Consider the following 20930-nt stretch of genomic DNA (forward strand, 5'->3'; position numbering starts at 1 on the left):
TTCTGGTGGCCCTATATGTTGTTTTTTCCTTCTGCCCATATGTTGTTGAAGTATTCTTATAGTTCTACATGTTTGGGACCAGAAAGTACTTTTTTTATGTCTCTCTGTATTCTAGAATTTTTGTGTTTCACTATATCCTATTTTTCTAGGGATATGCGTATCCTAGAACTTGCTTCAGAAAAACTTGAATTCACATCTGTTATCTTCAATTTTATTTTCTCTACCCTGTCATAAGTCCTTTCCTAGACTATGGAAGACATCTAATCACCTCTTCTCTTCAGCACTTAGGTTTAATTGCCAGGGATAAATTCAATAGGCATAGAACATTGAATTGTGACTAAGGACACAATTTATTGTTGACTATTTACCACATAGATAAAAGTTCTTATTTCTGGAGATGACAATAATGTCATCTGATAAATCATTTTCTTTTCCCATAGTTTATATTTTTACTTATATACCAGCATAATTATACAATGTATATAATTTGGAAGCATCTCAATTTGTGTATGCCCTTTTTATTGTATAGTGTTCATCCAAACTGGTATGTTTTTGCCTGTTATCTGTAAGAAGAATTTTCATCTTTCACTTTATGCATACTATTATTTAGCCTAAGCAGTCAATTCAACTTCGTTAAAAACAAAAAACAAACAAACAAACAAAAAAAACCCTAACTGATTTGAGGTTTATGACAAATGCTGAGAAGTATATGCTGTTCTTATTTCTTAAATTCTTTCTTGTACCCTCCTTGTTTTCAGAAGCAGCTTCTATATGTTGTAATAAGACATTCTGTGGTAACAAAGTTAAATATTAATACTATTATTTTCCCATAGTATGTCATGTGATATTCCATTAAAATATTAGTAATATTGTGCGTGGATTCATTTTTGATTTTCATTTTCCATTCTCTTAAAAGTCATGTGAAATAAGATACTATGCTTCTTTTGTATTCCCATTTTCAGTTTATAAGTCATGTATCTGTTAAAAACATTAAATAAATACTTGAAATATTGAAAGTTGAAGTATGGGTAGACATGATACATTTTGATTTCAAGAGATAACTCATTTTAAGAAAATATTTTAGTGTTTTTCCATTTATTATACAGATGTCTTATAGACATCATTATGATAAAATTCTGAAAATTTTCAACTAACTAAAATTTTATGTGAAGCACCATAGTTTTATATTTATCTTCAAAACCACCTTGCTTAAAACACATTTGTAAACTGTGCAAGTCTAACTTTGTAGATGGTACTAAAGATTCAAGTTTCTGAATGACTAGGCTTTTCAGATCAATGTATACAATTATGTTTTTAAGATCTTTTGAAAGGCCAAGCATTCTATCTCTCTCATTATGTCACTCATAAATACTATGTTTGTTTGAGTCGATTGGTTTTATGGTAGCATTTATTTCGTAATTGTTGAAGCAATATTTTCTTTCTCATTCCTACTATATCATTATACTTTTCAATCTATGAAGAATTGATAAATCATTCTCATTATATCTTCCATTGAGAGTGACTTTGTGACTTTGCTAAAAGTATAAAGGTATTTAAGCAGATTGCAGGCAGGACATATCATATTTAAATATTCCTGTCTCCTTTCCAAAGAGGTTAAGCTAAATTGTGTTACTTTCTGCTTCAAATATCATAACAGATTCCTCATACATTTCAAAATTGTTCCAAAATCCTCACCAGGGTGTTCAGACTTCTTTTTCTTTACCTAGTTTTATGACAGTCTTCTTTTCTCTAGAGTTCTTTAGTCGTGTTATAATTCTATACCCATTTGCTATCATTTAAATACTATTTTTTTTTACAAGGGATTCTTTAAAGAGCTGAGCTTCCTACCTGTAGGACTCAGCTCAAATACCACCACCTTAGAGGTCTCTTTCCAATCAGTTTTTTGTTGCTGCTGTTTTTTGGTGTTGCTACTGGTGTTTTGGGGCTACAGCCAACTGTGTTCAGGGATACCTCATAGCTTCCTCATAGCTCTGTGCTCAGGGATACCTCCTTTATGCTTGGGGACACATACAGTGCTAGGGATTGAACTCAAGTGAATCGTGTTCAAAACAAGCACTTTACCACTGTATTTTCCCTCTGGCCACTCAACAAGGCAAGCACCCTACCTCCAGGACTGTGCCCCTGGCAACGCTAATAACAAGTTTAATGTTTACCACAACCATCTATTTAACTTCTATAGTCATTACCTGTCTGTAATGTATCTTCTGTCTTCTTTAAGTTAAGATTTAGATGGCATGGATCATACCTGTGTTCAATATTTTCTGGGGTTTCTACATGTTTAAACTGTAGTGGACAGGAATATAAGAGTTTCAATGATGGCTATTATTTTTTTTAATGACTCAATCCTGAAATATAATTATATGAGCTGGGAAGTATAAGCTATTATATGTTTAGCTGATAGAGTAGGTGGTAGACTTACAAGGAACTCTAAAATTTAGAGACAGGGATTCACTTTTTCGGGATTAAGTCATGCAGATTAATGGCACCTTTATTTACAAAAAAATAATCTTTACATCTTATATACTTCTATTAAGCATTACATTTTGCTTCACTTTATTTAAACATGATGTAAAAACTAGATAATATGTGTTAAATATAATTTTTTATAACTAGGTAAAAGATACATGTTCTATTTTAATCTATCTTAGTAAATGCTCTAAAAATTCTAGAGTCATAATTCATAGTTATTCTAAATAAAACCATCAATGGTATGAAAAAAGAAGTAAGCGAAATAAGCTTCTACTTTTTAGACAAGTCATATTTAATTATATATAGCACTGTAGCTCTGTTCTTTCATTGTTCACCGATTTGCTTGAGTGGGAACCACTAACGTCTCCATTGTGAGACTTATTGTTACTGTTTTTGGCATATCGAATACACCACGGGGAGCTTGCCAGCCTCTGTCCGGCAGGTGGGATAATCTCGGTAGCTTGCTGGGCTCTCCAAGAGGGATGGAGGAATGGAACCCAGTTCGACCGCATGCAAGGCAAATGCCCTACCTGCTGTGCTATCGCTCCAGACCAATTATATGTATAATATATATTGCTTAAGGCTATGGACATGTTTTCATGCTCAGCATAATACTTTGATAAAAATTCTATAATTTTGCTTCAAAAGCACACCTAATGTAAAAGAACTATTTTACTCTTATGTGTATGATCAGACTGGAAAAAACTGAATGATATAGGCTTGATCATTGATGTCTGTGACAAGCCTAAATATACTAACATTTCCTTTTATTCACATGGTCCTTGACAAAATTCATTGTTCCTCTCTCATTTTATGTTGTAAACACACTTTTATATACGTTCTTCCATGCAATAAATTGATGATTCTTGGAAAATACTTGTAAAGTTTAATAGATGTGCATTCTGGATTATATTGTAAGTGATAAATTGACATTCCTATTGCTATTCAGGGACACTGACAATGCATTACTACTGTTATTAACTTTGACTGTATATACAAAGTATCTGACACATAATATGGATTAAAAATATAAGTATTTAATTTAGTGAGAAAAATTTTATTCTGCTAACAATGCACATTGCTAGTGCAAAATTTTTTATTTTAAAACTTTCTTTCAAGAAGAAATAATCAGAACTTCACCAGAATTCCGTACAAAAGAAAGAGTTTTGTTTATTTTTTGCTTAAATAGTAATATTTAAAAGATCTAAGAGTTCAGGGTTTCCATTTCCTAAAATGGAAACACTCCTAGTTAAGAGAAAAGTTAAAAAATAAGACAGAATTTTATCATTATTATTATGATTATTATTGTTATTATTATTATGTAGCAAAATAATTCCTCCTAAGAGAGAATGGAAGAAACAGAAAGAGAAGTGAGGCAGGAAGGCGGGCAAGAAGGCAGGAAGGCAGGAAGGAAGAAGGGAAGAAGGGAAGGAGGGAGGGAGGGAAGGAAGGAAGGAAGGAAGGAAGGAAGGAAGGAAGGAAGGAAGGAAGGAAGGAAGGAAGGAAGGAAATAGAATAAAAGAAAAAGAAAGGAATATTAAAAAGAAAGGGTAGGTAAGGTAAAAAAAGAGCAAGGACCAGGGAAACAGAAGGGAAGAAATATAATTATGTATCTCCTCTTAAGTAATATGCATATCAAAGAATGAAGTTGGGGTCTTGAAAACAAATGTCACCTTGCTGCTGCACTAGTGATGATCTTCAAACTGCCTGGGTTCCGAATAAGCTTGTCCAGAATGCTGACAATCTGCTCAAACTTGGGTCTGTTGTTTCTGTCTTTCTGCCAACAGTCCAACATCAGCTGATACAATGCAGCTGGGCAGTCCATGGGGGGTGGCAGCCGATAGCCCTCATCCACAGCCTTAATGACCTGCATGAGAAACAAAGTTTCCAGGTACTTAACAGGTGGCTCTTTTTTACTTCTTCCTGGACAGGATATGCTCGCTTGAGTGTTTTAAATTTAAGTGTAAAAGTCTCATTTTAAAAAGGTAAAATCTTATTAAATCAGTAAGAAATTAATTTCCAAAATGTTAAACAAATATCCAAAGAGGGAAAGTAAATTTAAAGGAAGTGTTTAGAAATCATTTTCAGATAAAAGCAAAAGAAATGCTCTATGTTACAGAAAATGTAGTGAATTCTGAAGAAATTTTATTTGAAAATATAGATTTCCAAGGAAACTGCATGAATGAATGCAAAATAGTAAAAAGAGCATTTTGATTATTATTATACCATACTTCAAGTGATGCAAATGTGTTTCTTTGGCCAAAAGTATAGGTACTGCACTATTAACTAGTTACTCATTCCTTACATTTTAAGTTTTGTAACAAAGTATTTTTCAAATATTGCTGTGCACAGGAATTATTTGGAGTGCTTATTAACATATTATTAAATATTCATATTTTAGAAGTGTAGAGTAGGATAAATCCTTTGAATTTATATTCCTAAAAATTCTTTGACCATGATAACGTGCTGGTCTAGAGACGAAACTAAAATCTTCTGATACAGATAGCGTTTGGAAAATAGATAAGCAGAAAATTAAATTTGATGTTCTAGTATAATTATAAAAATGACTTGTTTCAAGAAATTCAAATAGGTTTTTAGACTAAATACATTAAAATCAATTTTACATGGGGTAAAGATGAAATAATTTAAAAGCATCTCCATTTTCCTTCATATGTATTTTTGAGATCATAGTTTCTGGGGAAACATAAAGAAAAAACCTGGGTGTCAATTTCACATGCCAAAACCTCCTCTTACTAAAGATTAGCAAAGCATAGCTTATAAAAACAAAAGCTCTTTTGAAAAATCGTATCAGAATTACAATAGAGAGCTAAAACCATTTTAATCCATCCAGAAACTTTAGCTTGTGTAACTAAATTCATGTGCAAATTTAATACATTAAGAGAAACAACATACTAAAGATTTGTTGTTTTGTCTAATTTTACGAAATAGTATATTTAAGTAAACAAAATATTGGCATAGATGCATTATCTAAATCTCCAAAGAATGGCAGACATATGCATATTATATTACATAGAAATAAGTTAGGAGAAAAAGTACTTCAAACACTCCTTGATATCTAAAGGTTATCTTGTTAGTAACTTATTTCATTACATTCTCACTACAAATATCTTAAATTGGACCTTGCTTAAGGGTAAAATGCAGAGTCATAAGAGCAACTTAATGAATGTCCTTGCAAGAGTTGGAAAACTTCATTTAAGTATTCAATTTCAATGTCACAAACCCAGAGCCACCTGGTTTCATTATGCTCCACTTCCTTGCACAGCTTGATCTCTTAATCTGAACCCATAATTCACAGAATACAAATACTTACATCCTGATTGGACATTTCCCAGTATGGTCTCTCTCCATAGGACATCACCTCCCATAGAACAATCCCATAACTCCATACATCGCTGGCAGACGTAAACTTGCGGTAGGCTATAGCTTCTGGTGATGTCCATCGAATTGGAATCTTCCCTCCCTTTTAATATAAATTGATATGTAATTATATGATTAAAGCAGAAAACAATACTATATATTACAACTTGAATGTTACCTGAGTTTGCGGGGTATTTCTCTTCTGAAATGGAACATGAGTTTCTGCTAAATAAACTTGGTATTCTATTATTTTTATATCATCAGGAATGACTATTCTACTGTTTACTACAATAATTAGTTCCAATCAATATGAAAGAATTTTGAAATGATGAAAGTAAAACTTTTAAAGTTGTTCTAATAGTGATATTATATTAATCATGGCATGTTAATTTGCAGCAAAACAACTTGAAGCAGACATTCTATACCATAGATTAGAATTGAACAAAATATCTCAAATCAATTATTGATTTAATATACCTTTACCCATACCAAGCATTCAATTCATAATATTAAAAAGTTAGTATGCATAGATAACTTATACTACTCCTTTACACAAAAATCCTTTTAGATATTTTACTAAATAAATCCAAAATAAAACTCTGCTACAAAAGTCTTTTTGCTATATATTAATCAATCTTTATTAGCGTATTCAGTGTCTCTCCCCATTATTAATCCCTGCAGTGCATTCTATATACTAAGTGGGTACTATCTGAACTAGATAAAATAACTTAATCCTCATAACTTATAAAGTAAGGGAGGATATTGCTTTTATGAGTTATGGGAGATATAAAGGTATAATTCCCTTGGAATTTGCTCTCAGTTTAATAAATACATTTAATAAAGACATGTCGAGTAGCGAGCATATGGGAAATATTAAACTAGTCACTCTGCATAAGACATTTATAAATAATATACTAGCCCTTCTGTTTGGAAAATATCAAGATAATTAGTTATTGTGCATCAATATATGGAGAAAGAAGGAAAGCTCTAATGCTTTGCTTCTCAAACTTTACAATGTATGTGAGTTACCAGAGAATAGCCTCTACTAAGCTGAAAATTCAGGTTCTGAAGTTCCAGAGTATTACAGGGTTTATATTTTTTCAAAAGCTCTAGGCGATACTAAATAGGACCCTATATATCACATGAAATAGAAGTAAATAGGCTGCTGTGATGAGCACACAGCGCTGAAATTCTTCTAGAGAGATTGAGGACCTGACCTGTGAATTGACCTTTGAGAGAAGATTACAGTATTATAGTATAGAGTGTGTGTATACATATATATATATATATATATTATCTTACACCAATTTACATCACAAAAATCTTAAGCCCCATTCAAAAAATGATTTCTATTGATTTTGTAGCTCCACCAACACTTCCTTGGTTTTGAGATGATACTCAAGGGAAATAAGTGGCTTAAGAAAACTGGATAAGCCATTTAGGAGATGCTCATTCTTCCTGAATTTTCTTATCTATTATTTAGGATAGTATAAGTGCAAGTTAACAGATTGCAATAGGAATAAATGATACATTTAAGTAAATGTATCAATGTAATAATGATACATTTAAGTAAATTTCTGAGCATGGTTTCCTGCATATAGGAACAGTTCTGCAAATATTAGTTTCCATATTGTTCCAAGAAATGATACACATCAAAGCACAAGTGAAGAAAATAGGTATTATAGAAGAACTGTTTCTAGTATAATTATACAAGTGTATGTAGACACCCCTAATGAGAAAAGCTGTTAATAGGTCAAATTATGATTTAATCACAGGATAACTGAACAGGTTTTAGTCTTCAGAAGAGAGTGGTATATGTAACTTAAATATTTTAATAAACTATGCTTCTCTTTTATGTTCTCACATATACATACTTTTGTGGGTGTGTTTCTGTGTGGGCTGGAGTGATAGCACAGCGGGTAGGGAGTTTGTCTTGTCAGGCCAACCCAAGTTCGATTCCTCCGCCCCTCTTGGAAGGCTGGAAAGCTACCGAGAGTAGCAAAGCATGGCAAGCTAAAGGTGTTGTATTTGATATGCCAAACATAGTAACAGAAAGTCTCATATTGTTATTGGGCCCACTCGAGCAAATCAATGAACAATGGGAGGACAGTGCTACAGTGTGTGTGTGTGCAGAGAACATGTAGTCAGATCCATGAAGGTTTCAGATGGATATGGCCAGCTGAGTTTACAACTGGTTTTGAGGAAGGCATAAAAATATAGACAAGAAAAAAACATATATAGACAAGATACAGAAGGCAGATTAATCAACAACACCTTCTTAAGAAGCCAGGAGACTTAGGGTAGTTGGTGATTCATTATAGTAGAATAAAATTAATCAAATTGGAGGGATAAGAGCAAGAATACAGAGACTTGGAGTTGCTGAGAGATAATACAGAGTTCAATGTAAATGGAGAGTGATGGTTTAGAACCAAAAAAAAGGAATTGAAAACTTTTCTAGTCCTGAAGAAGAGAAGGAATAAAATCCAGATCCTCTCCTTTCTTTTCTCTCTCACTCATACTCATTCACTTCCTTCTCTGTGGTTTGTACAGTTTGTTTTCACTTTTCTCTATAATTCCTGAAATATTCCTTCTTCCTAATTTATTTAGTGGATTATTTCCCTTCCGTTTAGAAAACTCAATCCTAAAAGTAACAATAATTTGTATCCCTTCATTTATTTTTCTGTGCCTTTTCTGTTCCTAGGCCAAGTTCAAGACTTACAGCATCATCTCTAAACTTTGATAATAAAAGATCTATGCATGTAGCTTGTAACTAAATATATTCAGAAAGTAAATTGAATCACTGGTTAATTTTCCCTTGTATAAAGATTTCTGGAAGTTAACAGAAGTAAAACAAAGCTGTATTCATGGGGCAATGGAAAGATGATATGTAAGAATATCAGTAAAATACTCTATCTTTGCCACATATTATTTTCCATTATCTTACAGTGTCCAGAAGAAAATTACTGATTATATAAAAAGGCACTGAAAAAGAAAAATCTTTCCTGTGCTGAAAACTTTGTATCTATTTGGAAATACAGGACATATAAATGTGCCACTTTACCAAATTTCCTTGTTGAAATGAAATCCATACCAGAGGAAAATAAACTGATGACATTCATGATCAAGGAGTCAATTGATTAAGTTTCACTGCAACCAGTATTCAAGTGAAATATGTCTAAGATACTTCAGCTTAAAAGCTGTATCACTATTTTCCAGAGAAGAGCATCAATTGAACTTTAATAGACTTTCTTGAGATACTAAAAAGTGGCCATTTGGAAAAAATACATGGCCACACCTGTGTTTATTCTGAAAAAGTTTTCATGTGGAGTTTGGAGTATGCACAAAATATTAATCAGAGTCATGTTAATGATAGTGATCACCCCGCTAATTCTCACAGCAGAATCCTTAGTCTCTGCCATCGCTTAACTGGAATTTGTACAGTGTTTTCTTCCATTGCTACATATTCATGTTTTCGTGTGTGTGTGTGTGTGTGTGTGTGTGTGTATTTCCAAACAAATACTATTAATATTATAAAATCATTGTCTAAAACTCACACAAAATCTAAAGATACATTTTATAATGTATGATGCAGTATCTATTTTGGGAGACCTCCTAAGCAGTGCTCAGGAAACCTAGAGGCTGCTCCAGGTAATGTTCAGAAACTATTCAGTGCAGGAATTGAAATCGGTTCTTTGTACTTATAAGGTATGATTCCTTTCCTCATGAGCAATTTACCCTTCCTAGCTCAGGAAAGTTATAAATTTGTCTGCAAACAATTACATTTTTAATTTTATTATCTTGCTACTATATTTTAATATTGATATAGTCTGCAGAATATATGCATATAAACACATTATGGGTAGAAAATACTTTATAACAATTTCTGGAATTTATTGGCTGATCAAATGATTTGTACATTTTATTTTACTTGTATTACACCGACATTTGGGGGTTCCAAGTTACACTAACTCTTGACAAAATAAAATGTTTCAGTGCACTGTGTTACTTTGGAAAAATATGTCACATTGAATAGTTATCATCTGGGAAATCGCAAAATTTTTCCATTTGTTAGATATTTATTAGATTTGAAATACAGATTTTGGCCTTTTTACTTGTTTGTCATTCTGATGTTTAATCTAAGCTTTTCTCTAGCTACTATCTATATCAAACGTTGAATTTCTTATTTGAAGGCAAAAAAAAGTTGGACAAGCTGATTTATTATTTTTTTTAATTCTAAATATGTTACACTCAACCCAAGAGTCAAAGATTGGCATTAAATCATCAGCATTTAAGGTAGTTTGCAAAGTGCAATGTTTCATGACTCTGTTTCAGCTCATTGTTCAGCGAACTCACAGACTTACAAATTCATGACCCTCATCCTACCCCATTTACAAACTGCAGTCTGGTAAATGATGCCATCTATCACAGAGAAAACCCTAGCAGACAATAAAATATACTTATCATCTTCCCTAAAATTCTATCAATAGTATGCTGGTTAAAAATCCCTGCCACCGTTTTATTTCAAATTAGTTATGGGCAATGGTGACTATTTTTCTTTTATTTAAAATCAGAAAAATATCATGTTGTTTGTCAACTGGGGGGAAAGCTAATTCATTTTGGTGTCACTTATTCTATCAGTCATAGTAGAAAATGTTAAATTTAAAGAAAATTTCTGCTTAAAAGAAATTTTTGCTGTCTTATTTAATAAATTTTTCATACCAGTAATACGAATATATTACCATGGAAACAAATTGGAAGGAAAAAAGGGTGAATCATTTGAATATTTCTTAAAACTTGGGCACTTTATTATTTGCTTTGTGTATGATAAGTCCACTGCCAATGACAAAAATACTAAATAAGTAATCCTGCCATTCTTATTTCTATAATTTGAAACCAAGTTTTTGAAAATGCTTTTCTCAAGGAATGAATATTCAATAGAGATAATGCATTATAATATCAGTTGTATTGAACATAAACAGCATGAACCTGTGCTTACTAAAGGGAAAAAAATTGTTTAACTGAATATTATCTTGGTAAATATGCAAAGCATACACTCAATAACATAATCATCTTCACCCGAATTTGTTTTTTACTGAATATGTACCATATTTTCTCCCCTTGGAGAAATGTTCCCAGCTCGCATTTATAAATGGAAACTTCCGGGTCATATGGATTCACTGGTGAGACAACTAGGAATCAAATAAAAGTTGGTGACACCATCTTCTGCTGCTTTTCTATCCTGCAATTATTCTACTTAAGAAGAGTACTCAGAAAACAGCTTCCTTAACTCATTCATCTCTGACTTTACACAATTTAAAAGAGTCTGAATTTATATTTCTCTGGTTTGTAATATCTTATTTCTAGGTGAAGAGAAAGAATATAATTAGCAGTTTATATAGAGTCAGATTAGCCAATAATACTGGGGGAGAATTAATATTTATAATCAATTTAAAAATACACTTCATTTTTGTATCAATATACAAAATTCAGTTTTTCAGGATATTCTATTTATTAAAGTTGAAACAATATATAACATAGTAGCTTTTATAAGATCACATTGCTTATGATTAGGAAGTCATAAGCAATATGTCTCCTAATTCTCCTTTATAAAGTTACAGTAAATTTAAGAAATACTGAATACCATTTTGTAGTGTATAAAAATCTATAAGTATTTCACAGAATTTTTTATGGAGTTATTTTAGAGTTTCTAGAATTCTATGAAAATTTCATTTTGGCCCCATAAACAATGTTCATTTATCATCACTCTAATATTAAACTAGCAGATACTTTACCACAATTAAAATATCATCAATAATTTTCACCTAATAGTTCCTTCCTTTATAGAATGAGGCTAACTTAAATTTTAAAGTATATAAAATATACACATTTTTAGGAGTGATGAATATTCATATACAATATGTACATGAAAATATATGATATATTTAGTTTCAAGGAGCATATGCATATGAATTTTCTCCAGTGATGACTTTATAAAATAAACTGTCCCTGTCACTGTCCCCCTGCTGTTCACTGATTTGCTCGAGTGGGCTCAGTAACATTGTGAGACTTGTTACTGTGTTTGGCATATCGAATACATAACGGGGAGCTTGCCAGGCTTTGCTGGGCAGGCAAGATACTCTAGGTAGCTTGCTGGGCTCTCCGAGAGGGGCGGAGGAATTGAACTTGGGTTGACCATGTTGGTTGTGTGCAAGGGAAACGTCCTGCCCACTGTGCTATCGCTCCAGCACATAAAATAAACAATATTTAAAAAATAATTTCTAAGTTTTAAAACACTTGGGGACAAACTTTAAATATAACAATTTTCAGTATTAGAGAAAAAGAAATTGAGAATAAAATTTTAATCACGATTATAGAGGCATACTATTAGTTGTGTTACACGTCTAATACCCAAAGTTTTAGAATCACAGGAAGATTGTGAAATTTAAAGATTGTGATAGTGATTCTATTGCATATTCTTCTCACAAATGTAATGTATTTTTCAGGGTTCATAAAGCTGATAATTTGATATGGGTAAAAGACTGTAAAGTAATAGTCACCATTTGATCACTGTTCTCGTTCTTGAAACATTCTTCACTCATGTTGGGTAATACAAGTCCTTTAGTCAGTAGTACTCACTCAAAATTAAGTGAGTTGACTTTTACAGAACAGGTGAAAGATCTGTTTGGGGGCTATCCTCTGAATTTAGGTTGTTTTGTAGTAGTCTTTGTTTCTACCAACTAGATCACGTTAACAATACTCCCAATTGTGAGATTCCCCCAAATGTCTCCAGATAATGTAACTCTTAACTGTTAGCTAACAAAATCTCCCCTTCTTAAGAATTACTGTCTTAGGTATGTAAGAAAGATTGGGGGGGGTAATTAAAATAGGGATCAGAATGCCATCTCCCATTTTATACAAACTAGGTGAAAACAACTTTTTACCTTACAATTTGTATTACTGTATCACTATCATCCCATTGCTCATCCATTTACTTGAGCGGGGGCCAGTAACATCTCCATTCGTCCCAGCCCTGAAATTTTAGCAGACTTTCCTTATTCATCTTTCCCAATGATTGGAGGCTCTTTCAGGGTCAGGAAAATGAGACCCGTTATTGTTAGTGTTTTTGGTATATCGAATATGACACCAAATACGAAACGGGTAGCTTCCCACGTTCTCCCATGCGGGCAGAATACTCTCGCTAGCTTGCCGGGCTCTATGAGAGGCATATATCTATATCTATATCTATATCTATATCTATATCTATATCTATATCTATATCTATTTCTCTCTATGATTTGTTTCCTACTGTCTGAACCCCATTAGATATGGTGTGATAATTATGGAAAATGGGTAATTATGGAAAATGTTCCACAATTTTTAATCTCTATTTTAGTTTTCAAAAGAATGACCTTGTTCATTTCAATCTGATAGCTAGTTTGAAGGATGTTATATAATATTCTCTCTTGAGATTTTACCCTTTTATTTTTAAATGTTTTCTTTTCAGTATTTTCCCCTTCATTCATTTATTAATTTTTTGGAAGCTTGATAACACTTTACTGATAGTGAACTTAAGTTAGCCTCATGAGTGAAATTTTACTTTCTTTATCAAATGAAAGAACCAGTGATCAAAGACTTTATTTGGAAATAGCTTTTAATTCAAAGAACTAACAATATCCATGGCTACAAAATATAACTGTCATTGGCTTAGAAAAATTGGACAGGGACACTTGAGGGTCCAATTTGGTTTGAAATATGGGTGAAATAATAGCAGGGATCAATAAATTTTAATTTGGTCACACTTCATGATAAAGATGTTGGAACTCAAGCTGAGCATCTGTAAAACTTGACTCAAAGTAAAAATAAAGTGAATTTACAAGAATTTGTTTCATTAAAATTCCTACAAGTAATCTTTGCAGAATTTAGACATACTTATGCTCGTGACTATGATCACAAAATTACCAATAGTTTTTTACATTCTTCTACCCAAGAAAATTTTAGCTAACATTTTATGTTTTTTATCTAGATTCAGAAATGTCTCTTCAATTGTAGACATGCGAAGTACTTTTGAAGTCTGATACATTTTTCAAATAACTTCCAAATACATCCTCCAATGGGCTATTCTAATATTGGAGTTAACAAAATAAATAGTGTCATGTCTTACTGAGTTTCTTTCCTATCACAATAACATAATTATAACTGTTATAAATGAGCTAAAACTTGAAATAATAGAAATCTGAATTTTAGTTTATACACTCCTAATAGGTCAGTCTATTCAGCTTGCAAAATTCTACATGGTATGTGTAGCTAGTTAGTATAAAATATTCTGTAGATCTACTTTTATAATATTAAAGGTATTTTTAATGAAGCACTTACTTCATTACTCACTTCATTGATCACTATATGTATGCATAGTCTCTCAAGATACTTATGTATTTGAGAAAACTATACAATTCCCTGGAGCAACTGCTTAATTACAACAGCTAAATTTTCTGTTGAAGAGCAGTCTGTAATTATAAATTCAGACCTAAAATATTGAACCATTTTTTCCCAGTACTGAATCATTCATGTATTGGTATCTATCTATCTATCTATCTATCTATCTATCTATCTATCTATCTATCATCTACCTATCTGTCATCAGCTAGCTAGATGCAATGGTAAGAAGAATTTTACTTATTTGTGACATATAAATTCCTAGGTTTAACTGAAATCATGAATCTTGACTACTCAAATCACACTTGATTCTACTGTTAAAATAATTTCTTAATGTATCTATGTAGAATAGATTGTCATTCAAAAACATAAAGAATATTTAAAGGTTTTTTTCAACCTCTAGAGGCTCAGCTGATGTATGTACCTTAACTCTCCCAAATTCCATAGTTCTATCTTGAATACACATGAATAAAGAAAATTTCCGTATTTTTTTAGACTCCTAGAGCTGATTCTAAAATAATGTTGCTTGTGACAAACCTTATAAATTACATGTAATAGAGACTTTTTTACAATAAGACAAATCCAGTAATTAGATTAGTTAGATTAATTAGCAATTATATTAATTTTAACTCAATATAATTATTAGATCCTATCAACTTTGGTCAAGTCTATAATTTTGGTAAACCTTGGAAGCTTATTAAAATTTATTATATTTGGCTTATTCGATACTAAATCTCAACTAATAATTATTTCTTTGATTTGTATTGAAAATATACAGTAACTGATATACTGAATACATATTTATTTACTTATATTATTGCTTCTTTGAACATTGAAATTGATGTGCTTAAAGTTCAAACTCTTTAATGAGTTTCTGTAACATAAAATCATAGAGACTATGCATCTGTATGTGTGTGTGTATGTGCATGTGTCTTGAGTCTTAAAAACCTGATTGAAATTTGTAAACAGCTGTGTGCTGAAGAAGCTATGTATTTGATAAAATGTGTCACTTCTAAATGTTTGCATTTTATTACTGAAAATAGATATTATTCAGTAAATACAGTAAATGAACTACTTTACTTTTTTTCTGTAGTCATTTCCATTTATTTTTTCATTGAATCTCAAAGTATTGAGAAGTCCTATCTTTCATTTATTGGATACTACTAGTTGCCTAGAATGCAAGATGTAGATTTTCCTGTATGTTAAGAATATCTGAAGCATTTCACATGAATTTGAAAAATCTTAAAAGTTCAAGTGAAAGATTTTTGCTACCTAGGAGATCATCTGTCTTTGATCCTTGTGGCAATCAACATCTGCTGGAACAATTCTCTCAATGGCCTCTAGATTTGAAATACTGGGGATTAGAACAGATGCTTCCCCTGGGACTCTTCTAGGATTACCCTTCACCTTGTCTACTGCTATCTATAGTGAATGAACTTTAGTTCCTGAAAATAAATGGATGTTAAACCCTTGAATCAAATGATTTATCACTATAGTTCCACTTCAAACCTAAGAAGCCAATATTTGCCTCCAGGTTAAACACTCAATTAGAGTTCACTGAAATAATCTCTCTAAAGTTCTGTGTAACTCTTAGTACAACCTGACAGATCTCCCCAGCAATGTGAACGAAAGATCAGCAAAGCATTCCTTAAATCAACAAGGAAATATCTGTAGATATAATTAGAGGGAGAAAATGGGGCAGGCTTAAGGTATTAGAACTCAATGTCCAGAGATTTCAAGAATTCTCTAGAAATCAAGACTTGAAAACCCTAACCAATAGTGAATGAGCAGACCAGTTAAATACTTGATAATTTCAGGCTTTTAGCCAAATGTCTCATTTGAACTGTCTAAATTCATTAAGTTTAGAAGACTGAATTGCAAAATCCTTTGAGAACAGTTTTACTACATGATTTCTACAATAACTGCTCTTTATAGATAAATTGAACACACAATTTGTTTCATTTCAACTAATTCTGCATTAGAGTTGACATTATGGAATAACTTAGCCCAGATAATCTCTAGCAATGTTTACTAGTTGCATACTCTTATTTTTATTTAATTTTTCCATAGCTGTAAATATAGATATACTACTCAAAAATGGGCTGGAGCGATAGCACAGCGGGTAGGGCGTTCACCTTACACGCGGCCAACATGGCCGACCCGAGTTCGATTCCTCTGCCCCTCTCGGAGAGCCCGGCAAGCTACCGAGAGTATTCGATATGCCAGACACAGTAACAACAAAGTCTCCAATGGAGACGTTACTGGGCCCGCTCGAGCAAATCGACGATCAACGGGAGGGCCTTTACCCTTTTACCTTTTACTCAAAAATATATATACGTAAATATACATTTAAGTTTTCAAAAGCCTATTGTAATCAGAGCAATGATTAAAATTATTTTATTAAATTGTAAATTAATAATTCAAATTAAAACAAAATGGAAAAAATAAAATGAGTAGCTAAATTAGCTTAATATTTATAATTCATGACTCTTACAATTCTCTATTCAAATTTATTTTATCAAGGATATTTTCTACAAAATCCTGTCTAAAATTATATCTTTAACACCCTATGTATGTTCTTTTTTTTATTTGCTTTTTGGGTCACACCCGGCGATGCACAGGTGTTACTCCTGGCTCTGCATTCAGGAGTTACTCCTGGCGGTGCTCAGGAGACCATATGGGATGCTGGGAATCCAAACCAGGTCAGCCGTGTGCAAGGCAAATGCCCTACCCACTGTGCTATCACTCCAGCCCCAAACACACTATGTATGTTCTTAATCTTTCTTCTCTATCTTGTTATACTTATGTAAGACATATTAAAAAATACTTGTGTTTATGAACAAAGAAAATATACCACAGAGTAAAAATGAAAGTATATATGAATGCATATAAGGAAATGATGTGTAAATTAAGAAGAGTTTTAATTCTTACGTTAGTACATCTAGGAATATTCTTCTCAATATTGAGCTTGTTTATTTCTGTATAGCTTTCTTTTTGTTTTGGGGTGGGGCATACTCAGTTGTGCTCAGTGCTGACTCCTGGCTCTGCACTCAGGGATATTACTTCTGGCTGGGCTTAGAAGAATATATGGAATATCAGGGATCAAACCTGGATTGGCCTCTTTCAAGATAAGCATCCTATTCTCTATTCTATCTCTCCTTCCCCATATCTGTATTTATGAGGCTAAGTTTTTGAAGTCTTTTCAGGCATATTGGGCTCTTTGACATGAAATATCAGAAGTTTGATTTTTGAACCATATTTATTTATAACTAAAATCTGAATTTTTGATGAGTAGAAATCATTTTATATACAAAAATTTATATTACTCAGTTTTGGCATCTGTAAAAACATGATAACTATCTAGTTTAGAAAGTGCACAAAAATATGTTATAAGAATCAAACTTTACTGTCAAAGCAGTAATCTTTGAGCAGTGCTACATGTATTTTTTAATTTTCCATCATAGTAATCTTTACATAAATGATATCTCAGAGTTGGAAACATCGTAAAACAGGTAAGGTGCTTGCACTGCATGTAGCCGAGCTGAGTTCAATCCCTGACACCACATATGATCTCCCAATCTTTTGATTCCTGAGCCAGAACAGGAAGTCCTGAGCCCTGTAGGCTGTGACAACACCCTCCCCAACAAAAGAAATGACATTTCAAATAAACCTATTAATAAACATATTATAAGTAACCAGATAAAAGTTACAGAGATTGTCCTGATCCACACACAAGGTTTAGTCATTCAGAACACCCTGGGGTGTTGCAGATGAGCACTTCACCCACCCAAATAGAGTCCCCGCCACCAAAATCCTCCAAACTGCAAAATCACCATTATGCTCCCAGTCGAACCATACTGCTTTGCTCAGGACCACTCTGATACAGAAATTAATCTGTTTAAAAACTCAAGTATGCAGGTTTTGTGACTGATATCTCCAGGTTTTCTTGGGGGGATGGGCTACCTCTCCACATTTCTATGTGCTTCCAGCAGCCCCGGTAGTCCATGCCCCAAAGTTGCAACCCAGTTAAAAATATAACTCTAGCTGTATCATTCCATTAAAATTTTTTTGACTTCCTGAAACAATGTCTCAAATTCTACAACACTGATAAATCAGGAGTAGCATAGTAGATTGGATGGGATGTAATATAGAAGGCAACCAACCTGGATTGACAAAATATAAATGCAAAGACTTAACCTATGACAACATTTTAGTAATCTCCTATATGAGGGCTTAATAGCTCCATGATAAGATTCAACAATCTTCACTTTCTTCTAAAAGAAAATTTTTTTTATTACTCTTATCAAACTGGGCCTGCTCGAGCAAATCAACAAACAACGGGAGGACAATGCTACAGTGCTACAGTGCTTATAAAATTTTTTATAACAAGCAATATAAAATCAATTATTGAGGCCCTGCTATGGGGACAGGTTTAAGAGGTGGTTGGAAAAATTGGAGAAAATGGTGGTGGGAAGGTGCAATGGTGGTGGGATTGTTGTAATATTGAATGTAACAAATCATTACAACTTTATAAACCACAGTGATTATGTAAAGGATAAAGGAAAAATATAAGTAAAAAATAACAATCAGGCGCATTTTTAATTTAAAATATACAAATTTGTCACTAGAGAGATAATATAGTGAGTAGGGTGTTTGCCTTGCTTTGCCTACATGGGAATCAATTACTCATATGGTTCCCTGAACATCACAAGAAGTGAAACCTGAGTGTAGGGCCAGGAGTAACCCCTGAGCATTGCCAGCTTGTGGCCCAATAAGTGAAAAAAAAATTAAAAAGATTATACAAATCAACATAGATACAATTCACTATATATGTATTTACAATTATATATTCACAATATATATGTATGTATTTATAATATATGTTCATAATAGCACCTAATCTTATGGAAAATTTAGTGAACTATGATTATAATTTCTCATAGAATCTGACATAGAAAATATATCTTAAGAAATGTTTTCTAGAAATATAGTATATCACCAATTTATATCTATTGACAGATTGATAATTAATACATTTAAAATATTGAAAAACTATAATCATATAAACTATTCACCTTAATGAAAAAATAAAACAAAAATTCACTTGAGAATAGATAATAAAAAGCTATATTATGTATGAATGCAGTTTGCCCAATCAGATTGGCTATAAAATGGTATGTTGTGCTAATAGAATAAATCAAACTGAAAGAATAAACAAGTTAAAATTTTTTATTGACAGTAAAGTATACTCAAGATGTGCTTGATAAGGAAATAGTCTAAAATGGCCTGTTGTCTGTCGTCTACAAGCGGTTCACTTGAGTCATCCTGAATAGGATTGGCAGAACACTAGATGAAGAACAACCATGCAAGCAAGCTGGTTTCCGAAAAGGATTCAGCACAATTGACCATAACCATAATAAGCAAGCTCATTGAGGTTTCTTGGGAGTTCAAGAAAGATGCTGCTCTATCTAACGTTCATTGATTTGAAGAAGGCCTTTGATTCTGTTGAGACTCAAGTGGTCATCGAAACCTTAGCCAAAGAGCGCATTCAAACTCAATACATCAGGATCCTCCATGAGCTGTATTCCAGATTCATGACCAGGATCTCACCATTCTACAGGGAGTGATCATTGATGTCAACAAAGGGGTTTGGCAGGGTGATACCATTTCACCAAAACTCTTCAGTGCCACCCTCAAGAACATCATACGTGACTGGAATGGGAACGAATGGGAGTGAAGATAGACGATTGGGAACTACACCACTTCCACTTCACTGATGACATCGTTCTAATAACACCAAACATCGTCCAAGCGGCACAAATGCTGGCCAACTTCAACCGTGAGTATGGAAAGGCCGGACTACAGCTGAATCTCACAAGATAATGTTTATGAGAAACGGTCTCCTTCCTGACATCCCATTCACTCTCAACAGGATGAACATCTCCGAATGTAACAGTTATGTGTACCTTGGTTGAGAAGTCAACATGACAAATGACCTGGCACCTGAGTTGGCAGGAGCAAGTGAGCGGCTTGGAACGCCTTCAAGAGCGTCAAAGAAGAGCTAAGAGGACAAAAAATCTCTGGCTCGGGGCACATCTCTTCGATTCCACTGTTCTTCGTGCATTAACATACACGTCAGAGAACTGGGCCCCACGAAAACAGGATGAGAACACTATTCGGGTCTCCCAAAGAAGAACCGAAAGAGCTATGCTTGGAGTATCATGCTTCACTCAAATGAGAGAAAGAATCTGGAGTTCAGAACTCTGTTGACTATCAAGAATCTGGGATGCTGTCTCATTTGCCATGGCGTCGAAAATCAGATGGGTTGGACACGTAATGAGATTTGGAGGCTACTGCTGAACTAGAGTCATTACCGAATAGATTCCCCTGGACGTCAAAAGATTGTGTAGCCGCCAACCTATGAGATGATCTGTCTTCTTCGTCAAGACCCTGAATGATTGGTTTGAGGCTGTTCGTGTTCCTAGGAAGAGCAAAAGGCTCTGGGCTACACTAGCACACAACAGGGACAAATGGAGACATTACTGGTGCTTGCTCTAGCAAATTGATAAGTAACAGGATGTCAGGTGATTTTGAAATGTTTATAATATGAACAATAATTTTTGAAAGCA

General features: G+C 33.1%; 1 protein-coding gene across 2 annotated transcripts in view; it reads right to left on the reverse strand.

Moving 5' to 3' along the window:
* EPHA3 (EPH receptor A3) overlaps positions 1 to 20930 on the reverse strand; it is a 398195-nt gene that overhangs the window by 21097 nt on the left and 356168 nt on the right. For both annotated transcript variants that reach the window (XM_056135456.1, XM_056135454.1), the window contains 2 exons: positions 5822 to 5971; positions 4164 to 4357 (listed from right to left, as the gene is read on the reverse strand). In XM_056135456.1, the coding sequence (XP_055991431.1) occupies positions 4164 to 4357; positions 5822 to 5971 (344 nt within the window). The remainder of the gene's footprint in view (positions 1 to 4163; positions 4358 to 5821; positions 5972 to 20930) is intronic.

Source organism: Sorex fumeus, unplaced genomic scaffold (genome assembly GCF_029834395.1).
Source record: "Sorex fumeus unplaced genomic scaffold, SorFum_2.1 ptg000115l, whole genome shotgun sequence".
NCBI classification, from domain to species: domain Eukaryota; kingdom Metazoa; phylum Chordata; class Mammalia; order Eulipotyphla; family Soricidae; genus Sorex; species Sorex fumeus.